Here is a 16,920-nt window from a genome sequence, read left to right on the forward strand (position 1 = left end):
TGGTTCTAGTTTCACAATTTCTTTTCAATACTGCAACAGTGAAGATTAAGCAAAACAGAGCTCATCATGCACCGAACCGGGCTGAGAGCTTACAGCTGGATCAGTCTTAATGGATTCCAGTGACAGCACCTATTACTGTTCTGTTACTTCTAAATGCTCAAAAAATATTTTGCCAAATATTTTTTTACTAGTTTATTGAAATTAAAAAAAGACTTATAAAACTGAAGATGAACGTTCGAAAGAATTTTACATAAAGCAACAAACTGCTAACAAACAGATTAGGCAGTCAATGGAATTGGACATTATGCAATCCTATAACACAGATGTGGATTCCTCAGTCTCCTCTGGACATGTACTTTATAACCACCCCAAAAAGAATCCTATAAAAATTGCTTCAAAGCCCCTTTTGCATTGCAATAGTGCAGCAAACCACAAGTAAACAATTTCCTGTTAACCTGTTATTTCAAATATAGACTGAAAAGGCAACAGGCATTTTGTGCAATTCCATTTTAACAAACTTGAAGTTGAAATATCAAATCTACACAGTGCTGTCCCTTCACAGAAGGCAAGGAACTGCTGGTTCATCATGTAGGAGGGCGTCCCCGACTCTGTAAGCTGTGAAAGTGTGCCTCCTTCAGGATCTGGTTGATGTGGAAGTAAGGACCTTGACTTAGTGCAGACTGCTCATGGAAGGACTGAGAGGAGACAGGACTGGATCCTGCAATTGTCGGGTTTAGGCTGGTTTCTGGCCCGCTTGCTCTGTCAGGGCTGTTGATGCTACTGCTACTACAGCTGCTGCTGCTGCTGCTGCCGCTATCGCTGCTGGAGGACTGAGACAAAGAGAACATTAACAGCAAAACAACATTTTTCTCTCCTGTCCACGACGAAATACCTTAGTCAAGCAAACACTCTTTGCAGTAAGCCCCTCCCTTCCAGATTTCCAGGCTTGTATTCAGCCCGATGGACAAAAGAAAACCCACCAAGTGCCTTCTTGGCATTCAGAGCTGCGGTTATTGCCCACGCCCGGAAAGCGTCCCAGAGCTGAAGGGATGAGCGAGCTTTCACCCGGAGGTTCGCTGACCTCCAGCACGCTGGATTGCAAACTTTCCGTTTCAGGCCCATCAGCTCTGCCCCCATGACCCACATTTTAGCACTAGTGAAGTTTGCCAAACTCATCCGAGAACTGGAAAATAAAGAATATTCCTACTGAGCCACGCGGGTCAGTAAAGGCAGGCAGGGCGTGAGGAAAAAAAGCTGTACCACCTTCACATCTGTCACTTCTGGTTTAGCAGACGTTTTAGGTAAGCACCATGCAAAGCATTTTTCTACAGGTCAGTTTTTCTAAGAAGTGATCTGAAGCATCCAAAGCAACAGGCTGTCAAGAACATATGCAACACGATTCCCATTTTAGGTCTTTGAACACCTCCACATGCATACATACTCTTCTCCCAGTTAAGTACTGGGACTGCAATGTCAGCCGTTAGCTTTCCGTGACAATTTACTTGACACAACAGTGGGAAAATGACAGCCATTAAATACTTCCACACAGCGAGAAGAGAACTTTAGCTGCCATAGAGGACAGGGCTCATTCGTTAGCATTAGGATAAGCACGCTTTATGGTAATGACTGAAGAGCATTAGCCGTCATTTTCAGTGTTTCAAAGACATAAAACTGTTTTACACCATTTTAAGGGCTGATAATGAAAGGTTTCTGTTAGTTACAGCTGAAATATTTTAATACTGTGTGATAGGCTGCTCGGGAAAAAAAATGCAAAGATTTAGGTGCTCAAGAGTCAGAGAATGACTACTTTGCCATCCCGTAAGATGTAAATTCAAACAAGCAGCCAGCATCAGTGACAGCAGCTAGAAAAGCCCACTTTTTAAAGCAGTGAGTTAAAACCACAGAAGCCAAAGCTTGGTGGCCACAGCAGAGGAAGACAAATTTAAAGAAGTCAACAGCAATTTAACAGTCAGCACCACATCCAGGAGGCCTCGCTTTGGAGGAGATGTAAAGAACGGTGCAAGCTGCACCTGAGCAAGGCCCGGGAAGCCACTGTACGAATGTTTGAAGCAGACCACAACGCCACCTGGAAGCCCCGTGGCACTGACTCCACAACCGGTCGTTACAATTCAACCACGTTGAGTTTGTTTTGCTAAGCACCAAAAATGCTTCGGTTCTGGTGCAGTACAGCAAGCGAGGCGTCAGCACCGAGGCTGCACCCGTGCTGGCGTGTTAGGTTCTAGCAAGGAGAAAACAACAACAACAACAAAAAAACCAACACGTGAAGTCATTCTTAAGGAAGCAGCAGATGTAACTACGCGAGCAACGAGCTCCTCTGTCTACTGCTACTAACGCTGGAGAGGGAGAGGACACCAGAAGGACAGAGAGGAGCTGCGAAATGGCGCTTGCTAGCCCACCTCATTTCGCACAGAAGCACAGATACTGAAATGCAATGCTGTTAGGCTTAACCAGTCACAGCAGCCTTGGAGAGAAACCCACCGCACAGGACACTTTGTTTCCTTTTAGTCTGTGTTCCTTACTGTTTTTCGTTACAGCCACCTTCTGAAAATCAAGGTAAAGATCAAAATGAGAAGCTAGTATTTGTTACTTACTACTGAAGCATCATATCTTAACAGAACAAACATTTTAGAGCTGTTAGTAATGATTATTTTATGCATGTCTAATTTTAGTTTGATTTTTTAAGCAGAGATTGTGTCCTGGGACGTGCTTCCTACATCTAAGGCTGTTGGTAGATCCGTCGGACCCTCTTTATTTCCATTTCTCTAATGCAAAAATTCACTAGCACGTGAAGCCCGTTATTGCCCAAACCATGTCATGGACCTACCATTTCCCCAGGCTGTGGTGCACATTCTGTTACGCATTTGGACTACAATTAGACAAAAAAAGAAGCCTTAAAGTCATCATGTCAGCAACGACAAGCATCTACACAATGAAACAAAGCAAAAGGGCTAAAGAAAGCGGCCCTATGCAAGTTTACGAGCGCCGTAAGTAACAAAAGGGCACCTCATGGTTTACCTGACTCGCCAGCCCCTCTTAGCATTGTAGGTACAGAATTTCAACCTGGACGTTTGTGGGAAAACTATTTAACTGCATTCACCTGCTGATCTGTGAGGTAGCGTCTCGATCACTAACGACAGGAGCTTAAGAAAGAGCTTAGGTCCTGCTGCTCTCGAGATGAGTTTCACAAAGAAAGAACCGGGGTTCAGTTAGAATTTAGACCAGCCCTTCCTCGCCGGGGTAATGTCTGTAGAGGGGCGTAGCCGCAGTGCTACACAAAAACTCTGATCCGAGAGAAGCGACCGCTACCCTGCCTCAGCAGCCTGCACCGAGGGAAGAGCAGTGCTTCTAGGCTCTGCGGAATCCTGCCATCGGGCAGGCTAACAAAGAGGAATCACAAGAAATGAGGTTTTGCAGAGGACAGTCATCCAGGAAGGAAAAGAGTTAGCCAGAACACCGCAGACTCCCTTCCCTCCCGGGGAAAAGCAGAGCAAAGAGCTTTCCACTGGTGGTTTCCCCAGGCTGCGGCGCCTCCGAGGACCCCCGGCTCTGCCCAACTTACGGGCAGGCTGGCAGACGACAGGAGCAGGAAGAGCTTTCGCTAAATTTACAGGCGAGTACCCGCGGGGACCAGAAAGCCACCCTCCCGGCAAATGGAGAAGACGGAGGAGAGGCTGACAGGGAACGAAACGCAGCGGCAGGCGCTCTGCTTGGCTAATGTTTAACACCCGCTGCCGTCGCGTGCAAGTTCACGGGCTGAACCGCGAAGCAGAGGTTTCCCGTGGCTGTCGCCTAGGAGCGGTTTGTTCCGGGAACTGCAGGAATTGCACGTCGTCATAGCGATTTCCCAAGAAGCGGTGCTGATGGGTATCAAAGAGAATCTCAGCTTCCCTCCTGTAGAAGTCAGCTGAAGTCAAAGAGGCTGCCTACCCTGGACGAAGGACAATCCAGTGGGAGAAAACCGCAAACCCTTTTCCATCAGGCCTAGCTTACACGCACAGGACGACTGAAAGTGAGGGACTGAGGGGCAACCTGCACATGAACTGCCGCTAAAACAAAAAATTCCCTTCGCCTTACACATTGCTGCCAGCTATGAAGAGTAAGACAAAAAATGGGAAGAGATCCTGCCATAAGCCGAGCTCAGTTTCAGTGGTATGTCTGCCTGATTTTCATACTGAGGTTACGTTCCCAAGCAAACCACGCTCCGTAAGAAGAAAACCGTCACCTTTCAGCTGAAGGGAGGCAAAAAGGAATGGGTACTGCCAGGCAATGTTTAACAAAATGTAGGTGCACCTGTGCCCTCAGAGGAAAAGCAATTCTCCCTGCACATATCCTTTGGAGTTACAAATTGCTCTCCCCCAATACTCACTTTCTCTCCTAGTTTCTCTCCTACAGCTCGTTGGGCTTTTTAACGGGCAAGAGCTCCCTTTGTCGGCTGCAAAGTAACAGGAAACTGCGCACGAGTATTACAAATGGCCAACAGCCTCGAAGTGCCATCAGTCGGAAGCACTTGTGCACTATAAGCACAGGAATCTCTCCGCTCGGCCCAGGAAGTCCTCAAAGAAACGTTGGAATAACACCAGTTTGATCCCGCAGCTTCAAGTTCTGGACACGCTCCGTTCAGGGACTCAACATCGCAAGAAAACGAGCAAAATACGAAAAAGCTCTGTCCATCAGCAGGTGACACCGTGAATTTTGTTCCCTCGAGGAAGGGAACGCTGATTTTGGTAACGCTGCCCCGCAGGCGCATTCCTCCACTGCAGCAGCGACAGCACGGAGTTCTCCTTGCCTGCGCATCAGGGTTTAATGTGTTAAAACACGCTTTTTCAGCGCGAGGGCATGCGCGAAGCAGGAGTCTTAACGTTAGCTCCAGCAATTCAACTCCGCTCTTGTCGGTGGCGGGGCAGGCAGCTCACACCATGCTGTTGGCTTGCAGCACCCCAAACGAAACGGGAGATGAGGACAGAGCCAAGGTCCCCCGCTCTCGCGGGGCCACCACAAGGCTACTCCCATTTCGGCGTTTTAGCAGCTTTGCCCGGCCAAACGTCAAAGCGTTCACGTGACAAGCGAAGGCGCTTCTGCCACTCACCGTCACGGGTTTTCCTGATAGTCTTAATTTCATTCCTCCCACTTCAATCCCTTGTTCCACACTAAATTCTTCCTCCTCCTGCCACAAAGCTCGTTTAGCCATTAACTACTCTACACCGAGGAGGTGTTTAACCTGTTGGACAAGTGATTCAGCGTCAGGCGGCAAGCAGCTACTCACGGCTCTACCCGTTATACCCAAGGAGCAGAAAGAACCTCGTCCCAGCAAGCCTTCCTGCTGGAAAAACAGCCGTGCAGGTAACAGGGACGCCTTTCGTCACGGCGACTTCCTTTGGGACAAACACCCCAGCGGCTGCCGGAGCGTTCCCACGCGACGTCACCGTCACATCACCGCTTGTAAAAAAGTGCACTGGGTAAAAGCCTCCCTCACAAAAGGAACGGGAGGGGGGCGCAGAGCCTTGTATCCTTTGAAAGCGCACACTTGAAGGCGTTACCGTATGACAGCAGATACGTTGCTCGGTTACACAACACGTTTTGAGCTGTCAAAGCACGGTTCGCGGCTCAACACGACGGCAGCGTCGTGGAATTACTCACTGCAGCCCGTCTTCGGAGCGAGAGGGCTGCACGAAAAACAAGGCTGTTTTAAAAAAAAAAAAATTAAATCTCGTTAACTTCCAGAGACACAAACGAGGAGGCAGCCCCCGCACTGCACGCAGGCCCTTCTCCGTGAAGGTTTTGCAACAGAACTACATCGCTAACTAGAAACGCACACCGTGAATGTTCGGATGATTAATACAGGCAACAATTCAGGAAATCTGGTGGCAGTTTGGAAATCAGCTTTTTTTTTTAAAAAAAAAAAAATCTCAGATGCTAGCAAATCACACGATCCTAGAACACCTGCCACGTGAGCCACGAGACAACAGGAGGCAGTTTATCCCACACCCAGAAAGAAATCAGAGCAAATACAAGTGGAAACAGAGAGCTTGAGGTCAAGCGTTTCAGCTGCAAATGAGCAAGTCAACTGCCAGGCTCTTCCAGAGCATTTTTTTTTTTTTTAAATCACAGAAGCACTGCTGCTTGCAAAGGGCACTTTGTGCATCGCACCCGTTGAAATGCTTTTTGCCTTTCTAGCACAAATAAACGGGTTACTAAAAATGCGAAGTTGGAAGGGCGGGCAGCCAGGCAAAGTGACCACAGGCACGTGTAACCCGCCCCAGTCACCTGCTTGGTTCTGGACACGCTGCACCTCATTTCAGACAGCAAACGTGGGTGGGTTTTTTTTTTTGGTATCTTCATTTGGGATTTACACATCGGTACTTGAAATACATCAACAGAAACTTTCTAGTGTAGTTTCGGTGGAAAACGTGCCAGTTTCCAAACCACGTTTTACAGATTTCAGTCTCTGAAGTACCTAACAGAGCTGGCCTCGTACACAAAGCGAAGAAATGGGTTTCCATTAACTACTCTGAAAACAATTTCAAAGAATATTCCAACCGTTATATAAATTCAGCATGAAAGGAAACCAAACCTGCCCGAGAAGGCTCTCACCTCAGTGTCCCACGAGTCCTGAAGGACGGTGTTCCTGGTGTTACGCTTCGTCTGGGGAACGTGGCTGTCATCTTCATTGCCGTTGCGCCTCCTCTTCCTGAGGAAAGATCAGGGAGAAAGAAGAAAAACACATTAGCAGTCTACCGATCTACCGCATATTTTGGCCTCTGAAGGTGATTCTACATAAAAGCAAGAAAACTTGGTAAATTAGTAAGGATTGCGTTTCAATCTCTGGCCTGCCGTGAACTCATATCCCCTTCGTAACTGTTGTGTGCGGAGAAGAGAGGAAATTATCGCTCCTCTCACGAGGTAGCCAGGCTGATGCTTTCACACCGGTTTCTGGGACAGGGACCTGCCGTTAAGACCTTTCCAGATCTTTCTTTCTAAATCTATCTTTCTAAATAATCGCTTGACAATTCTCAGCCGTGCAGTGCTCCCGGTCTTCCTACAAATCCAAAAATAAGCTGGGGACTGCGAACACCACCTGACAGGCCGGGGAGAGCAGCGGGGAGGCGCGGCAGCGACCGCATTTCCAATAAATACCCAATTACGCTCATCTTGTTCACGTTCATCTACAATTAACGCCTGTGACGACTTTCTTCAGCGTCTCAGTTTGACGCCGCTCAAACCCAGCCCCTGGCTGCGTTACTTTCAATGCCGAGAGCAAATTTTGCTCCCAAGCTGCCGCAGAACCCCCCCGGGAGACGACCCCCCCCCCCTCGCCCGGCCTTGTGACATCAGCCCCGCCTCACAGCGCAGAAGCCTGGAACCCCCCAGGCCGCCGTCCCCCGGCGGCAGCACACGGTCATTTTTATTATTTATTATTATTATTTGTTGTTTTTCTGTTTTTCGTTTCCCCCCCCCCCCCGTACCAACCCCACAGCTCCGTCAGGCCCTCAGCGCGCGCAGCACCGGGGCTCCCGGTGGCGAACCCAAACGGCCCCGGGCCGGGCATAACCGGGCCGGTCCCAGCGGGGCCCTGCGCCACCGGGCTCAGCCTTCAGCCCCCGGCCGCCTCCTCCTCCTCGCCCTCCCCGGGGCCGGCCGCCCCCTCCCCCTCCGCCTCTCACCCCCCGCGGCCTGCACCGAGCTCAACCCCCGGCCGCCCACAACCAGGCCCCAGCGCCCGGCCCGGCCGCACCGGGCCCCGGAACCCACCCCCCCGGGCCTTACCGGCCCCCCCCACCCCCCACCGGCCCACCTCTGCCTCGCCCCGCGCTCGCTGGGCAGCGGCTGCCGGCAGCTCATGGCGGGCAGCGCCCGGTACCTGCCCCGCCGCCCGGCCCCGCTCCCGCTTCCGGCCTCCCCGCCCCGCTGCGCATGCGCGCCGCCCGCACCGCCCCCGCCCTCGCCCCCCCCCGCCGCCCTCCGCCGCTCAACGTCGCTGCGCACGCGCGCCGCCCGCCGCTGAGGTCCCCAAGCGGCCCCGGTGCTCCGCCGTTAGGGGTGGCCGCGGCGGTGCCTGACGGGAAAGCGGCCCGGTTCCGGGAATGGCGGAGGGGCCGGGAGGGCCGCAGCGGTGCCCGTACTGCCAGCGGCACTTCCGGAGGCTCCGCGCGCACCTCCCGCACTGCAAGGCCGCGCCGGGCCTGCGGGGGGAAGCGGCGGCCGGGACCGGGACCGGGGCCGGGACCGAGGCGGAGGTGGCCCGGAGCCTCGATCTCCGCCCCGAGGAGGCCGCGGCCGCCGCCGCGAAGCTGCGCCGAGGGCCGAAAGTCGCCATCGAGAAGCACCGCGCCGTGGTGCTCCGGGAGCGGCCCGGTCCCGGTCCCGGTCCCGGGGCAAGGCCCAGCCCCGGCCCGCAGGGAGCCGCTCCCGGAGCCGCTGGCCCGGAGGCCGCCGGGCGCGGAGCTCCCGGCTCCGGTGGCCGCAGCGCGGGTGAAGCGCGCGCGGTGCGCGGAGCCGGCCGCAGACCGAGCCCCGGTGAGCTCCTCCCGCAGCGGGGAGCGGCGAGGACCGGGGCGGGAGAGGGGCAGAGGCACGGGGAAGGCGCCGCGGGGCGCGGAGCCCCCCGGTCGGCTTCGCACACCGAGAGCCGCCGTCTGTCGGCGGAGCGGCCCGGAGGTCGCGGGGAAGGGACGGCCAAAAATGAGCTAACCGGCGCACCGGAGCCCGGTGGCAGCGAGCAGCGGGTGGCTGGCGTCACCGAGCCCCTCCTGAACGCACGGCGGGACGCCCCGTTCCTGCTCCGCGCCTCCCAGCGCCAGCCCATCTGCCTCTCCCGGGGCTCTGGCAGGAGCGCGCGGGCAGGTGCCGTGGGCTTGGAGTGGTTTCCAGAGCTGCGTCCTAATTATCAGGCTCTGAGCGCGTTTGCGGAGAGGCCTTTCCAGGGAGAGCTGGGGATCGCGACGAAGACACCGAGGGGCAATTTCTCAGAAGGACAGCGAGGTAACGTAAGAAACGCGTGGCGCTGCTGCTGCTGTGCTGTCAGGCTAAACTGTCGGGCGTCAATGGGAACAGGAAGCGCTCAGCTGCTGGGTTCAGACCTGAAAGAATCCAAGGACGTTACCTGTGCAACCTTCCCAGCCTGGAAAACCAGCAGTTTAAGATGGGCTCTTGCGTGTTTGGGCTGGTGGAGCCAGCTGACTTTGTGGGAGAGAGAATCGCTCTTCTTTTCTGAGCACTCTCAAAGTCAGCTCACCAGGAACCACACTGTACAGCAGCTCAGCGCTCACCACCCGGTCCAGCGAACACGATCACATCATGTGTTGGCCTCGTTTCCCTCCCTTTGACTGCTCCGACCTCTCGTTTCACAGGGCCCCTCGCAGAAAGGCACCTGATGGATGTCAGGCTGGGGGAGCTGCCCACGTGGCTGGCCACCCGTGACTTCTCTCCCCGGGGGCTGCTTGGAGGAGTGCAGAAAGGTGAGGCTAAATTCCCAGCTCGTGGGGCAGAATTGTCCCACTTACCCGATTTATCTGCTAACGTGCTGCTGCAGCCTGGTCCAGGGGGCCAGTCTATAAAGAAATAAATCAATCGATCCAACCATCTGGCTTTGGGGAGTGGCATGGAAACCAGTGAAATTTGTGTGACCGGTACGTGGTTTGACCCCTGCATTTTTATTCCAACAGCATGGAACAGTTACTGCAACAAATACATCAACGTGAAAAAGGGCGGAGCAGCTGGGGTCTCCATGCTCCTGGCTGGATACTGCATCCTCAGCTACGGCTGGAGCTATCAGCATATCAGTAAGATTTCCTTCTTGGTGTCTTATTTCACTAACTCCCCCTTTTGCAACGAGTGGTAAGTCTATTTGCTACGCGTGTTGTTTCAAGCTCTGAAGTCATTTAAATATGTCACAGTTAAAACTAATACCAGAGCTCAGGGAACAGTGTTCTGATTTGGCTTAGGTAGGCAGAGGAATGTAGTTAACGAAGGTGCTGGTAACAGTTACTGATTTACAGCTTCTCCCTGGAGAGAGCCAGAAACAGTTGGGAGCGCTCTTTAGACCTGCGCAGAGCAGAGGGAGATGTTCCAGCACTGGACACAACCCATTCCCTGGATTTACTCAGAAATGACACAAGGGATTTAAGTGGTGGTTGAGTAGTTTCCCCACCAGGGCTTGCTCCCATAAACAGACACAGCTGTAGCCAGATTCCTGCTCACCCCTGCTGGGCAGAGTACTGTGTCACGCAGTCCCTGAGCGTAGCAGCGTGCTGACACTTTTTCTTCTCTTCCCTTCCCCCTCTGTTTTGCTAGAGTGTAATCGCTGGCGTAAGTACCACTGAAGAAGCTGGAACAGCAACCAGGGAACAATCACAACCATTTGACGGAGTCAGCACAAGCTCTCTGGACCAGCGTCCCAACAGGGATTGAACCCAGCAGAGGCCCCCTTCCTGTCAGAGACAGCTCGTAAATCCCTGCTGCTGAGGGGGTGCTGTTCAGCTACCCTCCGGCAGGCAGAGGGGTGATGCTGACAGCCTGCAGTCACTGCTCTGCGGGTCAGGCAGCGTTCAGTACTGAAAGACAAAGTGTTAGGGCAGCTCCTCAGAGGTCTGCAGGAGAGCTCCTGTACTTTGCTTTGCAGCAGCTTGGGTCCCTTGCTGGATAGGTCAGGGACAGGACAGTTCCCGGACGTAGGCGGTTAGCGTAGATTGATCTACACATGTATCTACACATGTTACAGTGTATTGCCAATGAATTATATGATTGATTGTGGCAGAGGGGGATAATCCTTCCCGTAAGTTAGCTGAGCTGTGCCCAGCACTGCCCGTCTTTTACTTACCCCTCTCCACAACGAGATTGCTTTGCTACCAGCCCCAGGAGAAGGGTGGTCCCTGCAGAGCTGTTCCACAAAGGGGCCCCTGCTTCACCAACAGCACAGCACCCCTGGGACTGCCTGGGCACCAAAACAGCCACGGGAAGGATCTCTGTGAAGGCTTTAAAGCAGCAGCACTGAGAACGCAGTGCCCTATTTCTGGCGGAAGAAAATCCATTGGATTAGCTGTTGTGCCCAAAGGGCAGACTGACATCAGACGAACGAGGACAGTTATGAGAGCGCTAGTTGTAGCCTGCCGTCACCGAACATGTCTGGAAAAGCAGCATTGGTCATGTTACAGGCATGAAGGGTAAGAAAAAAAAGGCAACAAGAATATGAACTCTTTATTCCAAGTGAGGTGCAGAAGTATTGTGTCAGAGGCGTTTCACCAAGAACTCCCCTTACCAGCAATAAAAGCCTTTGTGCGTTTTCCTTTCCTGCTCAGCCCTGTGTGTTCTCAACCATGGTGTTTCTCGCCCCCCCCACCTTCACAGGGGATCAGCACACCCACACCCTCCTCTGCCCAAGACTGGCACAAGCTGTTCCCACACCCCTCAAACCTGTGGGTTGGTAATTTCCTCATGCCCCCTCCCCGCTGCCCCCGTCCAAACGCAGCTGCAGAGGAGGGAGCAGGCAGTGACCACCGGGGGAATGGAGGAGAGTGCAATTCCAGCTGCATTAAGGACGCTGTGATTCCTCCTTTGCTCCTCGTGCACAGAGCTGTGAGAGCAAGCGCTGAGCAAAACCAACTGGCTTTTCTAGTCCAGCAGCTGTCCGAGTGGGAGTCTCTCTGGCTCCATCGTGCTGTGTATCACCCTGTGTCCTCCTTCCCCTCTCCTTGCAGGAGCACTCAAGTCATTTTCCCAGCAGGATTTCCAGCTGATTCTTCCTACACTTGCCAGCGTAGTGACCTTTCTGTCCACACTGGGGAGGGAACAAGGAGAGACAGCCGTCAAGCTTGGGCTAGATCAACTCTGGGCTGTTTTGCCACATGCTTTGGTCCCAGCATTTCCAAGGGAGTGGGTTAATGGAGCCTCAGCTGGCACAGCTCTTGCCTACAAGCAGCAGCCCAAGACCTCTCACTGTAACAAACCCCTGCCCCACAGAGACAAGGGGTCACTGCTCTCCAGGGCTACTCTGCTGTGTGCCAAGCACTTAAAGAAGTTTCTTCACCCCAGCATCACTTGGGGTTTGGTTATTCCAGCCCTCCTTCCCAGCCCGGTGCAACCCCAGCTGCCTGGGATTGCTGTCAGCCACCCCTAGACAAGGGGATCCCCTGTCTGGGGACAGGCTCACAGGCCAAAAAGCCCAGCCCAGGGAGAGAACACACCCTGATTCAAAAAGCCACTTTCGGAGCCCCCACACCTCATGCTGCCGCCCACCGTAGCACTTCACCATCCCACAAAGGTGGGATCACCACACCCAGGGCTCCCAGCCCCAAAACCACCCACCTCGAAGCAGGTGCCTGGTTCTAGCAGCCACTGCAGGCTGGGGGGGACGCTGCTGGTGGCCCTGGGCTGTGCAGCACCAGCAGCCAGCAGCAGGGGTTCCGCAGGTGGCACGTCCTCAGGGCTGCTCTCCCTGCCAGCAGCGGGGGCCAGCCACGCCAGCTCCTGAGGACACTCGGCTCCCTGGGGGGACATGAGGCAGTCAGACACCGCAGCCCCCTGGCTCCTACAAGAGCACTGGAGCAGGGACACAGATGAGAGGGCTTCAGCTCGAGGGGGGTCCACACGGGACCCTCCCTGCATCACCTTGGCTGGATCTGCGCTGCGAGTCATCAGCCCGGCCTTGAGGCTGGAGGGGAGCACAAGGACAGGCAGTTACCCCCAGGACATGGCAAGTGGCAGCCCCTGGCCCCCCCCATGCCTCCCACAGCCTCCCAGTGCTGTCCCAGGGGCCCGAACCGCTGGGTGCAGGTGTCCCCCACAGGGACTGGGGCTGTCACCAGCTCCCGTTGGAAGTAAGGAGAGACTAGAGGGGTTCATTTAGATGAAGCCTCAATGCATCCTCATCCTTGATCCAGATACCACAAGGGCCACAGCCTTGGGGGAGGGGACCATCCCCTGGCTGTCCCTGAGCCATCCCAGCCTGGCCATACACTGAGCTCCCCGCCATCCCACGCCGTACGTACTGCATGAATTTGCATTTGGGTCCTTCTGGGCAGAAGCCGACGAGGTAGTTGGCACACATCACCCTCCGCATGTGTTTGTACTTGCACAAGGGTCCTGCCACACACGGGAGAGCCTCCCGTCAGCAGGGACATGGCACTGCGCCCAAACCTCTGCCGGGCACCCGCCGCCACACCCCCAGCCCACCCACCCACCCCAGTTCACCCAGCTCTGGCTCCATCCCTTCGGGGGAGGCAGGGCCAGCAGCAGGGTGCAGGTTCCTACCCGCAGTGGTGGGGAACACGGGCAGCCCCCCCCGCTCACCCCAGTGCACGTCCCATTTTTCGGGTCCTCACCGTGCCTGCAGAAGCCTCGGTCGTACCAGGGACAGGCCCCGTTGTCCGCAGCAGCGGCGATGTGCAGGAAGGGACAGTCCTTGTTGCTGCACTCACCTGTGGGAGTAAAGGGGGGAGAAGGTGGGACAAGGCTCCCCCAAGCCAAATGGGGAAAAAAAAGCACTAAAAGACGGCGGGGTGGGACAAACCCAGGTGCCCTGGGGTGCACGGGTTTGGCCTGGGGGCTTGTGTCCCCAGGCCAAGTGGCAGTGGCGCTTCTCCCCACAGACAGGAGGTGGCATCAGGCGACAGCTCGAGGCCAGGCCCGAAGGACACGGGGTGGGCTGGGGGGGGGGGACACACAACCCCAGGACCCCCCAGTCCGACACTTACCGAACTTGGAGTGGAAGTAGCACTCGGGCATCTTGGTCACGTCGTAGACGTGCAGGAAGCCGCAGCCGTCGCCCTTCTTGCACAGCCCGCGCAGCCAGTGCTTGCACACCACCGCCCGCTCCACGCCCGCGTGCCGGAACGGGCACTGCGTGCCTGCGGCCCCCGGACACCGACGGGGGGGGGGGGGGGGGGGGGGTCACCGACGGGCCTGTCCCAGGCACCGGGCACCCAGCCCCTCCCCAGCCCTCCCCTGGGTGCAGCGGGGTTGGCAGCGCTGCTCCGAAGGGTTTTGGTGGTGGGCTCTGAGCAGAGGTCGGCCTTCGTGCCCCAAGCTGCCCGCCTGGTGGGTATAGGGCCATGGAGAAGGCTACGGGGGAGGTGACAGAGAAGGGGGAGGGGGGCACAATCTCCCTAATGTCCCCAAAATCTTGGGAATTGGCACCGGTCCCAGCCCCAGCCCTTCCCGACACTCACCCCTGGTGCACAGCCCCCGGGGTGAAGAGCTCACAGACGGCCACCCCCAGCTCTGCGGGGAAAGCAGGGCAGAGAGAGCCTCACCCGCAGGCCCCAGCAGCGGGACCCCCGTGTTATCGGGGTGAGGAGGGCACCCCAGCTCCTTCACAGGGCTGGGCCGGAGGCATCCCCAGGGGAGCAGTGCTTGGGGCCACCCGAGGGGGACCCAGGCACTGCAGTGGGTGCAGCAGAGCAGGGAGCTCCAGCTGGGACTCTCCTTACCCCTCCCTCCTGCACCCCTGCCACCCCCCCAGGGCTGCCCCAGGACCCTGTCCCCCGACTTACTGGACATACCCGGGAAGGGCAGGAGCTGGGCTCCCCTCTGCCGCTCCACATCAGCCTCCAAGTCAAACCTCAGCCTCTCCACGCCCGCCACCAGTTCCTGCATGGCCCCAGCTCCAGCCAGAGGCACCCCCAGCCCAGCCTCCCAAAGGAGCACGATCACAGCGCCCAACCTGGGCCCCAGCAGTGCTCAGAAACCTCCCTTCCTCCTCCTTCTGCCTCCTCCTCCCCAAAGCAGAGCAAACCCAGCCCAGGCAGGAGCCCGGCGCCCTCCATTTAGAGGGAGAAGCCGCCCGCATCTGATCTCAATTTGCAGCCGGGATTGCCTGGTGCCGCAGCCCAGCTGCGGGGAGCTCAGCCCCAGGCCCCAGCCGCTTGCAGCCTGTAATTGCCTCGGTGCTGACATCTGCTTCTTCTCCGCCCGGATCTGCACCGAGAGCAGCTGGCCGGCGGCCCCTGACCCTCAGTGGGGTCTGCTGGGGCCGACCATGGGGGCTAACCCCTCACCCCGGGGGGCTAACCCCTCACCCTGGGCTTTCTGCTCAGCAGAGAGCCCAAAACCAGAGCTGAACGTGGCCTGCACGCTGTCATTGAGAGCAAGGGATGGAGCCTGCGGGTTTTTTTGTTGCACTCCGAGTGCTCTGAGCCTTGCTGGGTGATGCAGAGCAGCACCGGCCCCAGTCCCGCTTTGCACTGCCCGCAGGACACGGCCACGTCCCCAGGCTCCCAGTGGGGACACCCAGCTCACACCTCGCACCCCCAGGAGAACCCCTTCAGCCCCCGCCGGGGGCCAGGCTGCAGCAGCACGTGTGGGACACGGCCCCGTTGCGGGGCCACATCCTGGGGGGCACCCCGAGCAGCCCCCCCCCCCCCCCCGTGCCAGGCGTCACCCCACACCCCGGCCCTCCTCCATCACGCACGTCCCCATCATGCGCCCGGAGCGACAGGGCCTGACACATCGGGGACGGAGACCTGCTCCCATTCTGTCACCGGCGATAAACGCACTGGACCAGTGCCGCCCGCCTGCCGAGCGCTGCCGGCGGGGCCGCGGCCTCGCACCATGCACCCCCCCGCCCCCCCCAGCACCACTGGTTGTGCCGGCCACGTCCCCACCGGCCAGACGCTTGCTGGCATGGCCGAGGTGCTGGTGTTACTCCCCGCTAGCCCTAGCCCCGTGGTGCTGGCCCTGCACCGGGGCTGCTGCCCCGTCCCAGCGAGCAGCCCCCCCCCGTGTCCCGCGGTGCAGCGCCCGCTTTCTGCCCCGTCGGCTCGTGGCAGCGCGGTGCTGCCGAGCGGGAGGCTGGCGCCGACAGGCGTCACAGCGATGGCGATGGCTGCGTGACGGCAGCACGGCCGCCCCGCGGCTCCCCCTCTGCACAGCACCCTCCGGGAAGGGGCACAGACCCCAGAGACCTTCCTGCTCGCTGCTTCACGTCGGAGCATCGGTAAGGGACAGCAGGAGCCGGCTTCCCCCTGACCTCCCAGCGGGCAGGGATCAGCACCCGTCGGCTCAGGAGGGACGCTCAGGGCAGGGTGCAGGGACCCCAGCACCACGGAGCAGGATGAGGGGATCACACAGGCGCCGGGAGCGGGGCAGAGGCACCCCGGTGAGCTCAGAGCAGCCGCTGGCCGGGCAGCCAGCTGCAGCTGCTGTTGTTCTCCCCAGCCCGGACAATAGCCCAATGTCCCACGCCGCGGGGCATTGTATCGGCCCTGGCTCACACACAGGACCCCATTGTGTCCCCACTGCAGCACAGTGCCTGCTCCCACCAGCAGCACCCACCAGTCCCCACAGGGCGATCCCTTGGGCAGGTCCCGGGGAGCCCAAGTGCTCTGGGGCTGCTGACCCCATCTGTAGCAGCGGGACCGGGCAGGGAAGGCAGCCCTCGTGCTGGCAGAGCCCTGTTCACGCACAGAAATCCTGCCGTGGGATGGGGACACCCCCTGAGCTGGATTCAGCCCCTCCATCCACCCACACAAGGGCTGGCAGGGGCTGCGGCAGCTCTGCAGGGCTCGGAGCAGGGCACCGAGGACACCCGCGGGAGCAGGAAAGTTTCCTCACCACCACCTTTCCTCTCTCCCTGGCTCGAATCGGGCAGGCTGCAGGAGGAGAGAGGCGGCTTGGCACTGCCGTCCCTTGGCAGGAGCCGGCCTGGCCGGAGGAGCACAGCCCGGAGCCAGATCCGGCCAGCAGGAGCTCGCCGCTTCCCCCGCTGCGATGGGCAGATAAAGCACGGCCACGGGCACCGAGAGGAGGCCAGGCTGGCGCAGCTCCCGCGGGGCCAGGGCTGCAGCGAGGACGGAGGAGGCAGGACAGGGTCCGGGGGTGGCAGCGGCACGGAGAAACCCCATCCCTGCACCAAACCTCGTGCAGAACGCAACCCCACCACCCCCCTCCAGGAACTCAGGCCACTGC

General features: G+C 57.5%; 3 protein-coding genes across 5 annotated transcripts; 1 reads left to right on the top strand and 2 right to left on the bottom strand.

Annotated features, from left to right (window-relative positions):
* Positions 1 to 167: 167 nt before the first annotated feature.
* Positions 168 to 7,943, bottom strand: FAM104A (family with sequence similarity 104 member A). Of its 2 annotated transcripts, XM_035558623.2 has the most exons (4): positions 7,814 to 7,943; positions 6,613 to 6,709; positions 2,500 to 2,562; positions 168 to 830 (listed from the first exon to the last, which is right to left on the bottom strand). In XM_035558623.2, the coding sequence occupies exons 1-4, from the start codon at positions 7,858 to 7,860 to the stop codon at positions 585 to 587; spliced, it is 453 nt and encodes a 150-aa protein (XP_035414516.1). In that variant the 5' UTR covers positions 7,861 to 7,943; the 3' UTR covers positions 168 to 584. The 2 variants fall into 2 exon arrangements, with proteins under 2 accessions (XP_035414516.1, XP_035414517.1); XM_035558624.2 differs by lacking the exon at positions 2,500 to 2,562.
* A 55-nt stretch (positions 7,944 to 7,998) lies between these two features.
* Positions 7,999 to 11,313, top strand: C18H17orf80 (chromosome 18 C17orf80 homolog). Of its 2 annotated transcripts, XM_050714317.1 has the most exons (4): positions 7,999 to 9,000; positions 9,369 to 9,476; positions 9,684 to 9,800; positions 10,312 to 11,313. In XM_050714317.1, exons 1-4 carry the CDS (start codon positions 8,103 to 8,105, stop codon positions 10,338 to 10,340), a joined length of 1,152 nt encoding a protein of 383 aa, XP_050570274.1. In that variant the 5' UTR covers positions 7,999 to 8,102; the 3' UTR covers positions 10,341 to 11,313. The 2 variants fall into 2 exon arrangements, 1 of the variants encoding a protein (XP_050570274.1); XR_007708963.1 differs by having other exon boundaries at positions 7,999 to 9,476.
* A 412-nt stretch (positions 11,314 to 11,725) lies between these two features.
* CPSF4L (cleavage and polyadenylation specific factor 4 like) lies at positions 11,726 to 14,610 on the bottom strand. Its single transcript, XM_050714454.1, has 7 exons — positions 14,517 to 14,610; positions 13,710 to 13,862; positions 13,338 to 13,433; positions 12,972 to 13,098; positions 12,625 to 12,667; positions 12,322 to 12,501; positions 11,726 to 11,794 (listed from the first exon to the last, which is right to left on the bottom strand). The coding sequence occupies exons 1-7, from the start codon at positions 14,608 to 14,610 to the stop codon at positions 11,726 to 11,728; spliced, it is 762 nt and encodes a 253-aa protein (XP_050570411.1).
* Between the last annotated feature and the right edge of the window lie 2,310 nt (positions 14,611 to 16,920).

The sequence above is a fragment of the Cygnus atratus genome, chromosome 18 (assembly GCF_013377495.2).
Source record: "Cygnus atratus isolate AKBS03 ecotype Queensland, Australia chromosome 18, CAtr_DNAZoo_HiC_assembly, whole genome shotgun sequence".
Taxonomy (NCBI): Eukaryota; Metazoa; Chordata; class Aves; order Anseriformes; family Anatidae; genus Cygnus; species Cygnus atratus.